Source organism: Nanorana parkeri, unplaced genomic scaffold (assembly GCF_000935625.1).
Source record: "Nanorana parkeri isolate BGI_ZX_2015 unplaced genomic scaffold, ASM93562v1 scaffold187, whole genome shotgun sequence".
Lineage (NCBI taxonomy): Eukaryota > Metazoa > Chordata > Amphibia > Anura > Dicroglossidae > Nanorana > Nanorana parkeri.
In genome coordinates, this window is record NW_017306455.1 from 1,133,670 (window position 1) to 1,151,093 (window position 17,424).

Sequence of the window (17,424 nt, forward strand, 5' to 3'; positions counted from 1 at the left end):
ACACTTCAAGTGACCCTGTTGCTTTGCCCTCCATAGGCATTCTAGGTCTTGTGGGAATGGGCGTGGACACAAATGACTGCACAAAGATCTCACCAGTGGGCTGGCAGACACAAGAAGCTGGCAGATGACATCATCCCTTGGGTGCCCATCCAAGACTGAAATGTCAGTTCTGGGTGTGGCTCAGTCTAAATGTTCTGCAGGGACTAGTGTTATTTTTTTGCTGGTTTCCATGCTCTCATTCCTACTCTGGGTCTGATTTAGAGGCAGGTCTGAACTCATTTCAGACTCTGAACAGCACTGGATGCAAAATGCAGGGATACAGGGACAATGGAAATCAAACAGAGGAGTCGAACAGGATACGGTCTGTGTTCTCCAGGGGGGTTCCAATGAGCTCCCCTATGTTGTTCACATCAGCCTAACTATAGAAGGCTACAAGCCATTTAATTCAGATTAAATGGCACTGACCTGATTAGGAGATCACTTTGAGTGGGCCTTGAAACCCAGTTGGGTATCACTGACCTAAGCCATGGCTAGCTCCATGTTTACATACCACTCCTAACCCACTCTTTGCTCACTGTCCTTCCTTCTTCAGCACCATGACTATTCTCTAACAATGAACATTATTAGCCTTACCATTCAAACCTAACCAGACATGTCCTCACTATCCATGCCTGACCATTTCTGTGCTTGCTCTTCTGTCCTGACCAGCCCTATGTTCACCTGTCCTGACCAGATATTGTGCTGGTTCTCTTGCTTGCTGTACCACCTCTGCGCTTTTTGGTTTGACCATACATTTACTGTTTATCTTACCCTGTTTAGCCCTCTTCTCCCTATCCTGGCCTAGCTATGTGCTCTTTATCCTGGCTAGATTTATGTTGCTTATCTTATCCTACCTTTGCAAATTATGTGCTCCTCTGCTCTTTTGTGCTCTGTATGTACTTTGCAAGTCTGATCAGTTCTGTGAAGGCTACCTAACCAAATGTGAGCTCCATTCCTAGTCCTTAACCGCTATGTGCTCCCATCCTGGTCCTGGGCAGCTCCATGCTTGATTTCTAGTCTTGATTAGCTTAGTCTAGCTTTTTGCTCGCTCTCTAGTTCTGACCAGTTGTGTGCTCTCTTCCTAAACTTGCCCAGGTGTGTGTTTGCTTCCTATTGCTAGCCAGCTTAGTGCTCACTTACTAGTTAAACCAACTCTGTGTTCGCTTCTGTTCCTGACCAGTTCTTTGCATGCTTTCTAACCCTGATCAGTTTTGTGTATGCTTCCATCTCAGGCCAGCTTTAGACTCTCTTCCCAGCGCCGAACAGCCATGTGCTTGCTTCCAAATTCGCAACAGCTCTATGCTATCTTTCTTAACCTAGCCATTTTTTATGCTTGCTTCTATCTTAAAGCAGCTGTGTTCGCTTTCTAACCCTGCCCAGCTCTGTGCTCCCATCCTAGTCCTGACCAAATCTGCGATCAATTCCTTCCTTGATCAGCTCAATACTTGCTCTACTATGTATGATCTCCTGCTGTGCCTAAGTCTATTGTATGTGGGTTTCAGTATGTTTATGCTGCCTTTGTCTTAGCTTTCCCAGGGGTGTTTCAAAGAAAAAGGCTATTTATCAGGTAAATCTCCAGCCACTGCAGACATACTGGAGGAGATAAACGAGGTAAGGAAAACAATGCAATATTATACAGAGTACAAGAAAAGATTAAGACAATTAACCTATTCGTTACCAGGCTCAATCAACAAAGCAGCATCACATTTTCCAGTCACCGAGCCCCAAAATTAGTTTTAGTGCTCTCTATTAGAAAGCAACAGCTCCTGCTCATGCGGGTTCTTGTCCATCTCCTCTATGGAGGGTGTCTATCGAGAAGGCTCACTAGACAGGTCAACTTTTCCTCCCGTAAAGTCTTCGTAGAAGCCAGTTTACGAAGAAAGGCCAGATAACGATGAAAAGGAGGGTCTGGGACTGGCCAATTCCAGAGCGCTGGGGATTCTGAAAGCAAGAGATGGAGAGATTAGCCTTTCCAGCCTTTCCTTATCTTAATATGGCCACTTATCAAATTCTTACATGCAATATTAGCACCTGGAAATCTGCGTTCATTTATAAAAGACAACAAATGAAAAGAGAGGGCCTTCTCTCCTGTTGTTTGTTTTGTTTTTGTTGCATGTTACTAAAGAACCGTATGTACTAGTCCTTAGAACGCTTTGATTTACTGTACTTCCCATACATTCTTTTGTTATATCTGTAACTTTGAACATCTCCACGCACGGTAATGGCATTATATACGGTAAAGATATTAAATTGAAAATATTAAAAAATCAAGAACATATACAGGCTAACTGCTTTTTTTCTTAGTTTTATAATGGGAATGTTTTTATTATGTTAATGATATATAATTCCCTTTTTGGGATAATCCTTAAAGTGATCCTGTGCTCTGTCCAAGCAGTGCAAAGCCGCCGGTTCACTAAACAGCCACCATCCCCTGTTGGGTACTATAGGCAAAAAAAGGCAGAAAATGCAGTGCATTCTCAGCTTCTCTCCTCCCCACTGGGCACCGGCTGCAAGCTTCGGTCTGTGCCCCCTCCAAACCCCACTGCTGCCCCCTGCCTGTGTCGGCATTGGCAGCGGGGATCGGAGGGGACACAGAGCATATCCAGTTGCTGGTGCCCAGCGGGGAGGAGCTGTCAGGAGGCTGAGTGGGGCAGTGCGAGGGGAGGAGAGCTGTCAGGGCGGTGCAGGGAGGTGAGCTCAGCTCCAGTGACAGGCAGAGGGAGGGAAGCCGTCAGAATGGAGAGCGGAGCATGGACACTGAGCAATGAGTACTGATCAGTCAGGATTTGTAAGTAACTGACGACATAGTGATTACTGTGAATGAACAGGAAGTGCTATACATCACTTCCTGTTCATTTATGAATGAGGACTTAGTAAAAATTTACTATCTGCTCACTTTATGAATGAACAGGAAGCAGTTCAGTACAGATGCTTTCTGTCCATTCTTGACTGGTTTGATAGCAATATTTATTATATTAAATGTTTGAAAAAAAATTTATTTTCGATTTCCCTACTCTATCCAAAACTAAAAAAAAAACTTTAGCTATCCATACACTTTAATTTCATTTTGGTGCATCCCTAATCTATTCATCACAGTCATTTTATATACTGCTAGGTCAGCCACACTTTCACAATGTTACCATACCGGCTCTTTGGACGATCTCTGTATTCGTTCACGTATGTACTGTTGCTGATCCTGTTAGGGATGAAAGGTTCTTTGTTTTTAAATTAATACATAAACAGGAAATTATAAAACTAAAGTTTATCTAAACAACACTGTCCTATAATTATTACACAGAAGGAAGATTAGGCGCAAGTTCTGAGAATCCCTAGCTGCATGGAAGCGATTGGAAGACGGACTGTTTTTGTTGCAAACAATCGGCTTCTTCCTTTCATGCTGTCAGTGTGGGTTAGAAGGTGAAAGGGAGATCCAAAATAGTTGCCATAGGCAACAAAAACTCTTCCTTCACGAGATTATTATAATACAGGATTTATATAGCGCCAACAGTTTGTGCAGTGCTTTACAATATAAGGAAGACATTACAATCACAATACAATTCAAGGCAAGATGGTAAGGAGGGCCCTATTATTCTTGAGGTCATTAATAATTAGTCTTAGTTGACTTTGGCTCTCCTGCTGCAGAGACTTGTACAACAAGTAGAGAACTACAGGGTAGATCTGATTTATATAACAGGTCTATGTGTTCTCAGTACTTACATATCATGCTGACTCTACAGATCCACTGTATTCAATACATATGGCACAATTCACATAGCAAACACATCAGATTAAGGATCCTTATTTTTTTTTTTTTAAAGTGACAGTAATTTCCTGCAGAGTCCAATGAGATCTAAAAATGACAGTCACATGGATAATATATAGATCCTTTTTTTTTAGATTTTTATATAGATCCTCAATTTACAAATCTTTAAAGCAGAACTCTGGGGAATTGTTTCCATTAACCCTTGCAGTGAGGCCACCGCACTGCAAGGGTTAAGTACTCATTTTGGTCTAGGGAGGAAAATAAAATAAAAAAAGTTATACTCACCTGACATCCTATAATGAACAATATAGGTCTGCTTCTCAGCCGAGAGTCACATTACCTGTTACATACAAAGCCGGGGCTAGAAAACTATTCTTGATAAATAAACTGTTTTAGAAAATTGGAATCAAACTGATTGATGAATAGTTGATTTAAAATGACAATGGTCTTCTTTAAAGTGTATCCCGAGGCAACACCTTTTTTAGTTTTGGATGGCGTGGGGAAGGGTTAGACCTTCTGTCAAGTTCTGATTGCTGTCTTTGGGGAGGTTCACTCTTTCTGCTGGTCCTGATCGCTATTGTCACCTAAACAGAAAGTGAAGGAAAATCCCCAGAACATAAGGTGAGGAGAAATCTTCCAACAGAGACACCAGTTCTGAGGACAATTCCTACGAGGGGAATTCACCTCACTTTGGGGGGATTTCCTCAAACTTCCAGTTGCATCTATGGGACAGGAAATTACCTATCCTATTTTCATAATCGATTAGTTAGCCGATTATTTTTTCGATTAATCGAATAAAAAAAATACCATCCTTAATTTAAAATAAAATATGCGGCGATACCTGACATGTGTTGCGCAATCGTCGTTTTTCTATGTAGGTGCACCCGACTTGTGCAGCAGTGGTCTGTGTCCCCGCTGCCTCTGCTGATAACAGATGGGGAGAGCAGTGGGGATTGAAAGGGACTCGGACTGCTGCAGCCAGCACCAGCGGGAGGAGAATGGAGGAGCAGAGCAGCGGCAACTAATCAAAAATCAACTAATCGATGATGAGAATAGTTGTCAGCGATTCTCATTATCGATTTAGATAATGAGACCATCAGTATTCAGACCTGCTAGCGAACCAGTAAACCTACAAAACACAAAAATGCATCCAAAGATAAGGCCTGGGAGTCATGTGACGTATGCCTATAATATAGGAACACAATTTCTCTAATTAAAGCACATTTTTCTCATTACAGCTCTTATTATCAGTGTTTCTGTTACTTAATCAGATTTGATGCAAGTGTCATTATGTTATAGTACCTGTAATATGCGTTCCAGCACTTCTAGCTGCTGACTGAGTCCCTGAACTGATGCCTGTAGAGACTCCACCGTGGCAGCAATCTGAGGGCTCAAGTGGTGTGATGAACTTCGGCATGTATTCTGTGATCCGCTGGACATGTCTGAGCTACTTGACTCACCAGGATTCTTTAAGCAGGCATGGCCCAAGGACGGTGACACTAAATAAAATAAAAATACATGCTTACGGAACTCATCCGAGTTTATTTCGGTTTGAAATGACTGTTCTATTTTCAGGAAGGGCTATTTTTAAAAATACCGTCACCCTTTCATTTAAACAAAAATGCTTTACTGGCTTCCACATTGGTTGCCTACTGTAGTCAAATGATATGCAGTATATAGTTTGTGAACAATAACAATGCCATACAGAATACAATGTATTATTTATCTGTTTTATATGAGCAGGCGGACCCCATGGGTCAGCACTGTGATAAGGTTTAAAGAAACCTGTACTCAGAAAAAGATGGGAGGATGCCATCGCTGACCTCGTGTTTCAAATAGAATAGCCATATGGCTGTCAATTTCCTTCAGTGCTTTGCAAGTCCTTGATTAGGAACAAATAATATGCAGATCTTGAGTCCTGACTTTACCCTGACTTAATTGGCTGCATGATTGTCCAAGATGAGATCGCTAAAGTATTGAAGCCAAAGATGGCCAGGCAGACAGCGTTTTGTGAAGGAGGTCAGATATGGCAGCCTGCATACTTCTCTCAGTACTAATTCCTTCAACAGCAGTGCTGGGGTCTGCCAGTGGACAGTTTCAACCCATCCCTCATACTAAGGAACATAAGGAGATGCAAACTGTTAAGTATAAATAGGAGTCCCAGATTATGGAGGGGTCGGAAAGGCAACCTTTGGCCAGGCTGTGGACATTCAAGCATTTACATATTTATAACAACCAGTAAATGAGCTTTACAACACCTGCTTGACATGTGTAGCTGCAGGAACTATAGAGCAGTTCATTCTCAAGATTCACAGCAGAAGTACTGAAGCTGCTCAAGTGTCTAGATAGCTCAGCTCCCTCCTGCCCCTCCCTCCCAGTAGTAACTCAGCAGCTCTGCTCTTCCATCCCAGAGTGCCTGCATTGTGTTTACATTAGAGATTTGAAGGCTGGAAGACTTCTGAGTCACTGCTGAGAGAAAGGAGATGGGGACGCTAAGCTACTGAGAGACTTGATCAGCTTCACTGCTTCTGCTGTAAATCGTGAGAATGAATTGCTCAACAGTGTCTGCAGCTATAGAGGTCAGTGAGGGCTTGTTAAAAGCATATTTATCCCAAATCATCTACTCACAACAAACTGCCTAAACACCACATTTTCAGCAGATATCCGTATCTGACAAATATTAGCAGATTCCATAGTTTTCTGCAATGGCACGCAGTGCTCATATGAGGTATAGCAGTGTCCACGCCCATCGTGTAATCTTTTAAAATCTTTGTTAGCCAGTATTGAACACCAGATCTGGCTGTCATTCTATGTCTAAAGCATGTCTAAAGCAAAATGAATCCTACACCCTCTCAATCATCAAACACCCCACTCTATACCTGTGGCAGGGTCATGATCCTTCTGCCTCCTGGACTTAGACTTTACTTTTTTATGGGTGGTATCAGAAGCCTGAAACAACTGTGGATTAATCATGAAGCCTTCATCTTCATAGTTCTGCAAAGTAGAAAAATGTAAACATAAAACGCTGTCTACTAGCACAGGAAAGTGTAGAAAGGATATCTAAGGCATATCAAATTAGTTTTTTTTTTCTGGTGCATTGCCCCAGGTCTCCAACTAAGTGCCCTGGGTCTCAGACCTGAAACTATTAACTATTAAGATGGTCAGAGGAACAGAAGCAAAATGCTCCAGTCTACGGGGCTTAGCTGCAAAGGCATCCTTTATCAGACACACAGACTTCCTTCTAGTGTTGGGCACACTGTGTATTATAACCATCCTCTCTGGTCCTACAGGCCACACAGTAGGCAGCTAGACCTACCTGGGGTCAAGCAAAAACCAAGGTATCAGGGATAGAAAAGGGACACTGGTAGAAAGAAAAATGGAAAGAGAAAGGGAAAACAGAAAAGGATGTGAGCTCTGTTTACTGTGTCATTGTACAACATTTCATCCTACATGGTGTTGCCAAGAGTGTTCTTGGACTTTCAGGACCTGGGCAATGCCCCTGGTTTTGTCACTTAAAGAAAGCATTGGGCACAGTAGAGTTAGCCCTCACCTGACCAGGTACTAGTCTTGCCGAACTGTCAGAGAAGTCTTCATTTTCTGAACCCCAGCTCCCCATTCTGCTGTCACCCGCTTCTGACTGGGCAACTTCACCTAGAAATGTCACAACAAATAGAAACATCAACATTGCTCGTCTACCATACTCAGCGTTAAAAAGAGTTCCGTAAGCCCATCAACTCTGTTTCTACCATGAAGTGGAGAATTTGGACTCAGGTGAGCTTTGCAGACTACAAACATTTTATCTTTGCTTATGTTTCCTCAGGTGAATCCTGCTCTAAATACACTGACTAAACTGCAATGATGAACATTCTAGATCAGTTCATTTTCTCTCTAAGGGGGATGTCTCTGAAACTCTTGACACCGGATCTCAATGCTCTAATGGGACATGCCAATCTGACATGTTTTTTGAAATCCAAACCTGCTTCTTAGCACTTTTCTTTTCAAGATAAATACTGATGTTAATATTAAAACACACATTCAGAAAAATATTACTTAGTATGTTTGTGTTTTATGACCACAGGCGAGAATGAACCCTGGGATAGCCATGCTGGTGTCATTCATCCAATCCACTGACCATTTAGAGAAATTATAGAATAACCCCGGACATATGAAATTTAACCCTTGCAGTGGGGCAGCTTTCATATGCCTGGAGTTCGTCTTTAAACTTGGGTGTCCTTTTTCCACATTTCAGCATTTACACATCCTAATAAGATAAAAATATTCTCACCAGACATTGTAACCCCAGGCAGATATATACAGTATGTATTAGAGAAAACAGTGACTACGAAATAGATATTAGAAGGCACACGGACCTACAGGGTCACTGCGTTCCTCTTCTTTCCCCTGACCCCAGTGAGCGCCCGGGTCCGTTTGCTCAGGTGTGGATACATATTGCTCTTCTTTTTCCTCCTTTAACACTTGGTACTTGTCAACTTCAAAGGTCTCCTCTTCTACAACATGAAAACAAGAGCATGCTTAGCAGTATCTCAGTTGAAATGTGAACTGGTCTCTTTGCAGGATTGACTGCCCCATAGAGCTAATGTCTGCCACAGATAACAAAAGGCTGAACAACCATCAAAGCTCACCCAGAATTGCTCTTTTAAGTTTTGGGTAGGCTTCAGTACGCTGAATAGGGGGACTATAGTCCTGATGACTCTGGTATCTGAGCAAGAACTTCCCTTATAAGCTCTCACTGGTGCAGTCATCAAGAGAAGTGACTGGACTATTCCAACTGTGGATGCCCACCAACAATGATCAACTCTGAATAGGTGTGGCTTAAAGGGAACAGTAGCAGATACCTGGCTTGCTATCTTCATATGCATATCCTAAAATGTATGGAACTACTACTGAACCAGCTAACAGGACATTATGAAGTCATAAACATTGAAGGAAACCTATCAAGTTCCTCAACGTGTTCACATTTTTGGCCAAGGGAACCCAGTGCAGTGTAGTTGTCCGTGCAGTGATTTTGGCACTTATAAGAAGTATAAAAAAATAATCCCCCCACATCCCCTAACAAAAAAACCTAACCTCTGACCCTAACCTTAAAGTATATCTAGAGCCAAAGTTTTATTGTATTATTTATTTTGGATAAAAATTGGGAATAGTTCAAACCCCTGTGTTAAATTACCCAATGGCTTGTGTAGCAATTGTATAAGTTATATTATTATTATTTTTTCATTTTTAACAAAAGTGGAGTTGTCCTTTAAGTCAGTTTACACAGGATACAAGCAATTTCCATACAACTGTTCAACGTTCTGAAAGGATATGATCCCCAGACAGAATATTACTGTAGGACAAAGTTCTCAAAATCATATGTGCAATCGTTATGACTTTGCGGTCACCTTTAACCTACACCATCAAGACACATTGAGATGGTGAATGTTATTTGGAAGATAATAATCTCCTAGAGATAAGATTAATCTAGGCCACCAGAACTCTAAACTTTACCCCGATGATGACTTTCCATATACAGTATATCAGTGTTTACCTTTTTTGCTCCATTTCACTTCACCTATGGGACTCATAGGAATGATCAATGAAAAGTAGAGCCAGAAAAACGAAGGATAATGCCCGTAGCAACAAGGAATTGACTGCAATGGGAAAATTAAGCAAGGATTTTGACTGGTTGCTACAAGTCAGCCCATGTGATTCACCAGCCACCAATCAGATTTGAATCTGACATGGTAGTTTGGATGTGATTGGCTATTAAGGAGGAGGAGAAAGAAAGGTTTGAAAAGCAAAGGCTTCCAGTAGACTGTGTAAACTGCAGGAGGTTTCTGGAAACCAGGTGAATTATCTGACTTTAGTACAGTTGCATTGCTTTCTGAAGTGTATTAATAAGGCTTGCCATGCAGCTGCTGATTGGCTGACAATTATTCCATCCGGCTCCTCCGCTTTTGTAGAGCCAAGAGGTGCCAACGGGGGCCACCTGCAGCTTGAATTTGAGCTGATCCAGCAAGAATCGGACGCAATTTGAGATGAATATGGAAGGCTAAAGTCACTGGATGCTTTCACTTGTTACTGTAGATGCAGGAAGAATGTGCAGGTTATTATGAGTTCTACTTACCAGTGTAAGTCTTGAAAAAGGAATCTGGGGGGCGGGGCATATCTGGAATGACTTCATACAGGGGGCGGAAAGGCTCAAACATCTCAGGCGTTTTGTCTTCCAGAGGTACTGTGTTGATAATCTGAAAAGAAGGATAGTAATGATTTGTAATGACATCAAAAATGTCTACGTTACAGCCCGAGAGGAGGTGAGTATTGCAGCAAAGGCTGCATTTTTTAAAATGTTAGTTCTATAAAAGGGAGAGAGGCACTAAGATGTCCAACAATTTTACTATTGAAGATGAAGATCACCAGCACTCCAGTAGTAGCATTAATCCTTGTACTTATTTATTGAAGTGAAGTGTCACAAACATGATATGGCCTTCTGGCTGTGATGTTTCACTTCAATAAATAAGCACAAGGATTAATGCTACTACTGCAGTACTGGTGATCTTCATCTTCTACAAGTTTGATACCCAGGGCGCCGCCATCCGTGACTATCACTGTGAGCACCACGGTTGTTCAGTTCCAGTCGCTGTAAGGAGTGCAGGGGACACATCCTTAAACTACAACAATTTTATTAGGAATTTCTTTCATGGAGCTTGATTGCATGGGTACAACTGCTCTCCCACCAAAAAGGATCCTAGACTGGAGGAGGGGCCTTAGAGAAGTATCTCAAGTGGGCAGTTAGATTGCCTTGCAGAACAGCAAAGAATGATCAACTCGCCCCAGGAGATCTCACCACCGGAGTTTCCAAAAGATGAAAGGTGTCAGTGGTTGATTAAGACCACCTACATATGAAATTTAGTTTTGGATGGACTGATCCTTACAGAGTTTTTCTTTTTTTTTTTTCAAGGTTCCAACTGGCATGAGCCACTATCTGAAACAATTCCACCAAAAAAAGCAAATCCCATTAGGACTATTTTATGAAAACTGTACGTTGTTTCCAGGACTGATCCCTCCAGGCATTAACTTACCAAGTGCTAACAACAACAAAAACACTTTCTATTCCTCCTATTATTTTATAATGAAATTATTAGGAATGTGTACCACCTTTTGGGCTACTTTCTTCATTTCTCTTATGTAGGCACCCATGGCATCTTCCTGGCTCATCTGACCCAACTTGTTCCAGGCATCCCTGCAAACATTATAGAAGAAGATGTAACAAAACTGCTGACATTAAATCCATACAAACCTTTACTTTCCTGCCTACCCATCAAAGATCTATAATAATCAGAAAGCAAAGGCCATAAAACATGCATTCCATACAAAAGATGAGTTTGCTCAGGTGCCAGGGCTAAAAGGTTCCCTGAACCAAACATCTGATTTGCACTTTATTAGTGGAGGATCTTTATTTTAAAAAGCCTCCCCATGTGGGTTCCTTATGTGTGAAAGGTCCCCATGGCAGGCTTGCATGGCACTTCTAAAAAGACAAGAACCTAGTGCATTTTGCACTGAGCACTCATCTATAGTAATCCTAATGGTGACAATATAGGGCTGTCATTTCCGACCTCCCTCAAATGTTGTTGCTTGGCTGTCTCTGGCTGCAGAATGTTGAGGCGGTTACCTGGAACATGCATGCAGATGAAGGTCTGGCTGGTTGAACAGTAGAGTTTCACTGCAGACTCCAATGACATGAAGCAGTCACAAGGAAAGCCACAGAGAGATATCTCTCTCTCTCTCTCTCTCTCTCTCTCTCTCTCTCCCTCTTCCCCTCATTGTGATTTAGGTTGACTGATATACTTCATGTGAAGGGTGTATTTTAGGACAGGTTTACATTAGATGTACCCATAGACCAGTGGTGGCAAACCTTGGCACTCCAGCTGTTTTGGAACTACAAGTCCCATGAGGCATTGCAAGGCTCCGACAGCCACATACATAACTCCCAGAGGCAGATGCATGTTGGGATTTGTAGTTTTGGCACAGCTGGAGTGCCAAGGTTCGCCACCACTGCCATAGACCAAGGGTAGCCAAACTTTGGCCCTCCAGCTGTGGTGAATCTCTAAATCCAATCATGCATCTGCCTTTAGGAGTCATGTATCTGGCTGTCAGAGTCTTGCAATGACTAAAGGGCTGAAGTTTGGCTACCCCTGCCATAGACATTTCGTGAACTTCACTGCAGCTGAATGATCTTTGGGAGAAAAGGTAATTGGTTGTTGAATGTTGAACTCTGCACCAACCTTCTAGCCACCAAATAATATATATGGTCCCAGAAATTAATATTATAGACCATCCACTATTTTGTAGTTGGGAAATATATGGGTATGTGTGGTTCCATAAGCGAGTCTAGTGTAAACAAAGTGAAAGATATCTTAACCTAATATCTGCTATGTTTTTTTCAGCTGTATTTCCTCAGTATTATTTCCTGACATCTACTAAGCTGTTGGTATAAGCAACATAGTCACTTTCTTAACTGCATTTATCAATGGTAGAGCAGAGAAGATCATACCATTTATATCTTCCAATAGGATCCCAGAAACCAGGACGGGTGATATTGCAAGGTCCAACCGTGGCCTGCTTGTAGTAGCTGTAGAAGAGCAGCATCTCCTCATAGGAAGGGCGATATGAGCCTAGAAAGAGATAACAAAACACGATTGCCCAATCAACTGGGAAGGCTTTCACTAGACTTTGGGTTGGGTCTATGAGAAATGTTGCCCATTCAGCCAAAAGGACATTTGTGAAGTCAGATACTGATGTTGGGCGCCAAGATCTGGCTTGCAGTTGGCGTTCCAGTTCATGCCAAAATGTTCAATAGGGTTGAGGTCAGGACTCGTGAGTTCCTCCACACTAAACTCATCAAACCATGTCTTTATGGAGCTCCGTATCTCAATAATTTGGAGCGGCGTCTACTTTTTAGCATCTAGAGTACATCCAGCCAAAGTAGAAAAAAAGTAGATTTGAGGGATTGCATGAAGAAAACAATAAAGTGGAACTCTACATTCTACATACGTTTTGGGTAGAGCGGGGAAAGCTTAGAACCTCAGTTGGGTTTTTATTGTTGTCTGTGTCCCATTTGGAGATATTTCTCCTCACTTTCTTTCTCAGTCACCAAACAGAAAGTTAGCGGAAATCTTGCCAGTTGGGAGAAAGGAAGCAGTTAAAACCAAAAAGAGGTTCTAAACCTCACTTCTCACTCTAAAGTGATTTATGGCTGTGCCCCTGTTAGATTCCCCCTCACTTCTTGTGCCAGTGACCACACAGGAAGTGAGAGGAAATCATTACTGCAGAAACATTGACAGCAAAAATACATTTAACTCCAATCCTAACCTTTTCCATTCCATCCAAAACTCGTATAAAAGTTCATAGCTGGCGTTATGAATGCAAGTTCTAATTCTGTGAAACATGTTTTGATTAGACTAGCGGCAGCATTACCGCTCCCAACAAGGTGTTAAAGGGCTTAGCTACCCACTTACACTAACTACCCACTTACACCCGCCTCTTAGGCCCCGTTCACACAGAGCGGTTTATCGCTCGATTTACGCCGCAATATCGCTCTATGTAGCTTGTCCAATGCATTTCAATGGAGCTGTTCACATCTCACAGCTCAATGTCGCCTGTAGCTCGTCGCTCAAGCTTGTCGCTCGTGTGCCTGACCTTTTTTTCCGCGGATGTCGCGCGATTCAGCTCCAATAGACTCTATGGTGTCGCGCAAAATCGTGCATTACCAGCGATATTGCATGACTTTGTCGCGCGATATCGTGCTACAGAAGGGTCACTTTTGCACTGCAAAATGAAAGGAAAAAATGATGTCACATCAAGATCGCTGTTGATTGGTTACAGTCCAATGTAGCAGCGGCGAAGTCCCCCCCAACCCCCCCCAAAAAACGCGCAATATCCATGTCGCACAGTGTGAATGGGGTCTTAATGGCACACACACCGATGAAGTCATAGAGACCTTACATACCAAGGTGAGGTCTCAAACCTTCTCCACTCCAATCAAGGGTAAGCAACCTCGGCACGCCTGCCTGTGACTGTCAGAGTCTTGCAATGCCTCATGGGATTTGTAGTCCCACAACAGCTGGAGTGCCGAGGTTGCCTACCCCTGGAGTACATCAATCTGTTCTCAATGGATTTGTTCTGTAACTTGATATTTGAACAGCATTTGCATTTATGCTTTGCAGAACGATGAAGGTTATACATACCGCTTTTTGGCAAGCCTTGAATAACCGACACGGCTGCATTGAACTGTCTCTGGTATCCACTCTCATCCTGATCTGTCCCCATATGTCCAGAGTGTGACCCTGCAGTCTCGGAGGCCGCGTGAAGTCCCTGTGCTTCCTGCAGAGGACAAAAGTACTGCCAGTTAGTGCCAGTGAAACGCTCTGTCCTGATAAAAGGTGACCTCTGATCTGCAGGTATTTACTTGGATAGAATGAGATTTCCAGGAGAGACAGCTATGCTGCCTGCTCAGGAACAATCTGCATGGCCTGCAATGAGTATACTGGGATTTGCAGTTCATCAGCAGTTCCAGGTCAACTAAACAAGACTTAGAACAACATGATAAGGTGTTTTACAGACGTCCAGTGTGACCTGATGACTGTGACATCAATTGACGGATTAAGTGACCTAGACATTGACACTCATATACTGGGTGAAACAAATGCAAGCTGACACTCAATGAAGGTCATCTACAAACAAAGAAAAATGTCAAAGTAATATGTCCTCATCTGCTTTGCAGTGGTGGCTATAGACTTGCTGTGCACCCAGCTCCCCTTTGGCCAGTATCATTGTTCCACATGTGTACATGTCCTCCTGTCCTGGTGCTACCTCAGCTAGGAGCTCCCAGTGCACCTGCAGTGCTCTCATTTACACTTAATAAGCAGGATCTAATTAGGTCCCATTTGTTAACAGGCAGAGCTGAGTGCTGGGGAATTTGTTTGTTTTATGTACTTACAACAGGCTGTGTCTGCAGCTACAGCTGCCCATATAATCCCTACCCCTTCACTTGCGCCCTTACTGGCATCAGTTCCATGACATCTGCAACACTCAATCTTATTCCACAGGCCTAAACAACGTTCACCTGTCATGCATGAAATAGGGCTTCCACTGTTGACTTCCTTATAAAAATGCTATTGGCCTGGCAACGCTACTACTAAGTCATAGACATGGAACAGACATACAACAAATGGAAGAAAATGGTAACGTGCATGTGTGTCCCAAATTCACAAATACAGACAACAAAAGGCTCCTTGATTTGGAACTCACCTTATATCTTTACACCTTCATTTTTTAGGCAATGTATACAGGGCTGGATTTACTCTCTCTACTGCCCCAATGCCTGGTTCCTCAATATAGCCCCCCTGTATGCAGGCCGCATACAAGTGATCTTGGCGACATCGCAGAGATCAATTGCACAAAACAAGCGGCAGCTTCCCCGCTGTACATTTAGCTCTGCTTGCCCAAAGCGGGGCTAAATGTAGAAAACAACTACCCGCCCGGTGCCCAGAACTGCATGTCCCGGGCGTTGGGAGATAGGAATCCCACACCCCTGCTGTCCCTCTACTCCCTGCTGCCCCAAGGCCAGGCCTTGTGGGAAATCCGGCCCTGAATGTATACATAAAACAGTTGCATCTCTGGACTGTACATATTATTTGAAAACATGGTAGAAACATTTCTGTCCTCTGCACCATGGAAATCACCCACAGATATAAACAGATGTCAAAGGGCGATCAGTACAAACAAGGCAGCTCTTAAATTTGAACTATGAGGTGAGTGCTTTTCACTCAGCCTCATAGATCTAGCCGACCTGTGACAATGAGACTGTCACAGGTCGGCTCAGTAGATCTGGAAGTGAGCGAACACATACCGGCGCTCGCTCACTTCTCGATCCTGTTACTGCAGAGAGCCGTGACAGGGGAGTGACTGGATTCTCCCCTCCCCTGTCTGATCCTCCAGCGCTGACTGGCGGAACGGACGGGGAGGGGCGGGTTAGGTCTAGATAGGCAGATCCAGCTGTCACTCACGCAGCTGGCTGGATCCAGACATAATTGTCGGGATCCGCTTCAGCTGCGGCGTCTCAGTATACCGCGAGCTGCAACTTGCGGTATACTGAGCTTAGGGTGACGGGAGGATGCTAGTTTGTGTCCTCCCGTTACCCTGAGGAGAACTATGGGGAAAAGCCCTAACCCCATAATTCTCCTTTAATCAGATTCCTGTTATTTCTGTTCTATAATAAACCATCTGAGTTTCTGAAGAAAGGCAGAAAGAATCTAAAAAATGTAATTTCCAAATCTTAAGTAGTTATAGTAAATTCCTTTACGTTTAGTAGTATCCAGCCCGCATGTTACAACAGATTGCCCTGCGGATCTGCAGTGTGCTAAAACAGCACGAGATTGCACATTACAAAAATCCACACAGATCTGCAAACCTATGACACCTCCACCATATGGGAAAAGGAGTCCTATATGAATGTATCTTTCTACCTGTTTGCAGTAGATTTCTGAAACAGCGCATCACACGCCAGAATTAATTGCTAGAATGCAGGTGGCTCAGGCCACCGAGCATCCTTTGTTGCTAGGCATTGGATCAAGTTACCCAGCATCCTTTTTTGCTAGGGTGCAATTGGCCCGAGCTGCCTAGAGTCCATTATTGCTAGGTATCTGCTCAAGTCACCTAAAGTCCTTCAATGCTAGGCATTAGCTCAACCCAACTAGCATCCTATGTTGCTAGGATGTAGACGGCTCAAGCTGCCTAGAGTTCTTTGTTGCTAGGACACAGGTGGCATGAGCTGCCTAGTGTCCTTCCTTGGTAGGCGTTGGCTCAAGCTACCTAGCATCTTTCATTGCCAAAATACAGGCAGCCCCTTCCCGCCTAGTGTCTATTGTTGCTAGGATACAGACAGCCCCTTCCTGCCTATAGTCCTTTGTTGCTATGATGCAGGTAGCCCCTTCCCGCCTAGTGTCCTTTGTTTCTAGGATGCAGGTAGCCCTTTCCGCCTAGTGTCCTTTGTTGCTAGGATGCAGGCAGCCCCTTCCTGCCTAGAGCCCTTTCTTGCTAGGATGCAGGCAGCCCCTCCCCGCCTAGAGTCCTTTGTTGCTAGGATGCAGGTAGCCCCTTCCCGCCTAGAGTCCTTTGTTGCTAGGATGCAGGTGGCTTGAGATGCATAGCATCCCAGCAACCAGTAGGGCACCTTCACACTATACACATGTATACAATGCAGAAAAGTTACATGCATACTGAGCACGTTTTACCCAGGATCTTGATACCAGCTTCTACCAGTAAGATCCTATGAACTGGCTGCCATATTTTCATACGGCATGTCTATGCACCCCCAGGCTGATCTGATTGATAAATGATCTTCATTCCTGACAAGGAACGTGCAGTGTTCCTAGCGGAAGAGCTATTCACCCTCCAGAATCAGTCACTTTCTTTGTTGTGTCAAACAATCGTTTTCAAACCATAGAGCCAAGGTTTATTGTTATGTGTATGTGGCCGGCCTCACCTAAGTCACAGATTTCACATTTTATACCATATCCAGGCCAGTGAAGTCTGACTGCCACATATATAAACCTGGAATA

At 43.3% G+C, this 17,424-nt stretch overlaps 1 protein-coding gene across 1 annotated transcript; it reads right to left on the reverse strand.

Moving 5' to 3' along the window:
• Positions 1-1,381: 1,381 nt before the first annotated feature.
• ACBD4 (acyl-CoA binding domain containing 4) lies at positions 1,382-14,131 on the reverse strand. The gene is made up of 10 exons (XM_018555171.1): positions 14,050-14,131; positions 12,357-12,477; positions 10,961-11,045; positions 9,930-10,050; positions 8,173-8,310; positions 7,073-7,086; positions 6,682-6,703; positions 5,105-5,301; positions 3,185-3,235; positions 1,382-1,980 (listed from the first exon to the last, which is right to left on the reverse strand). Exons 1-10 carry the CDS (start codon positions 14,129-14,131, stop codon positions 1,873-1,875), a joined length of 939 nt encoding a protein of 312 aa, XP_018410673.1. The 3' UTR covers positions 1,382-1,872.
• Positions 14,132-17,424: the final 3,293 nt, after the last annotated feature.

Bases quoted from the DNA above. Each gene is read 5' to 3' on its own strand.
- ACBD4 (XM_018555171.1), bottom strand. From the start codon at position 14,131: ATGGGGACAGATCAGGATGAGAGTGGATACCAGAGACAGTTCAATGCA. The intron at 12,478-14,049 runs GTATGTATAACC...ATCTCTTTCTAG, and splicing joins TCAAGGCTTGCCAAAAAGCG to GCTCATATCGCCCTTCCTAT. The intron at 8,311-9,929 runs GTAAGTAGAACT...TTCATGTTGTAG, and splicing joins CTTTTTCAAGACTTACACTG to AAGAGGAGACCTTTGAAGTT.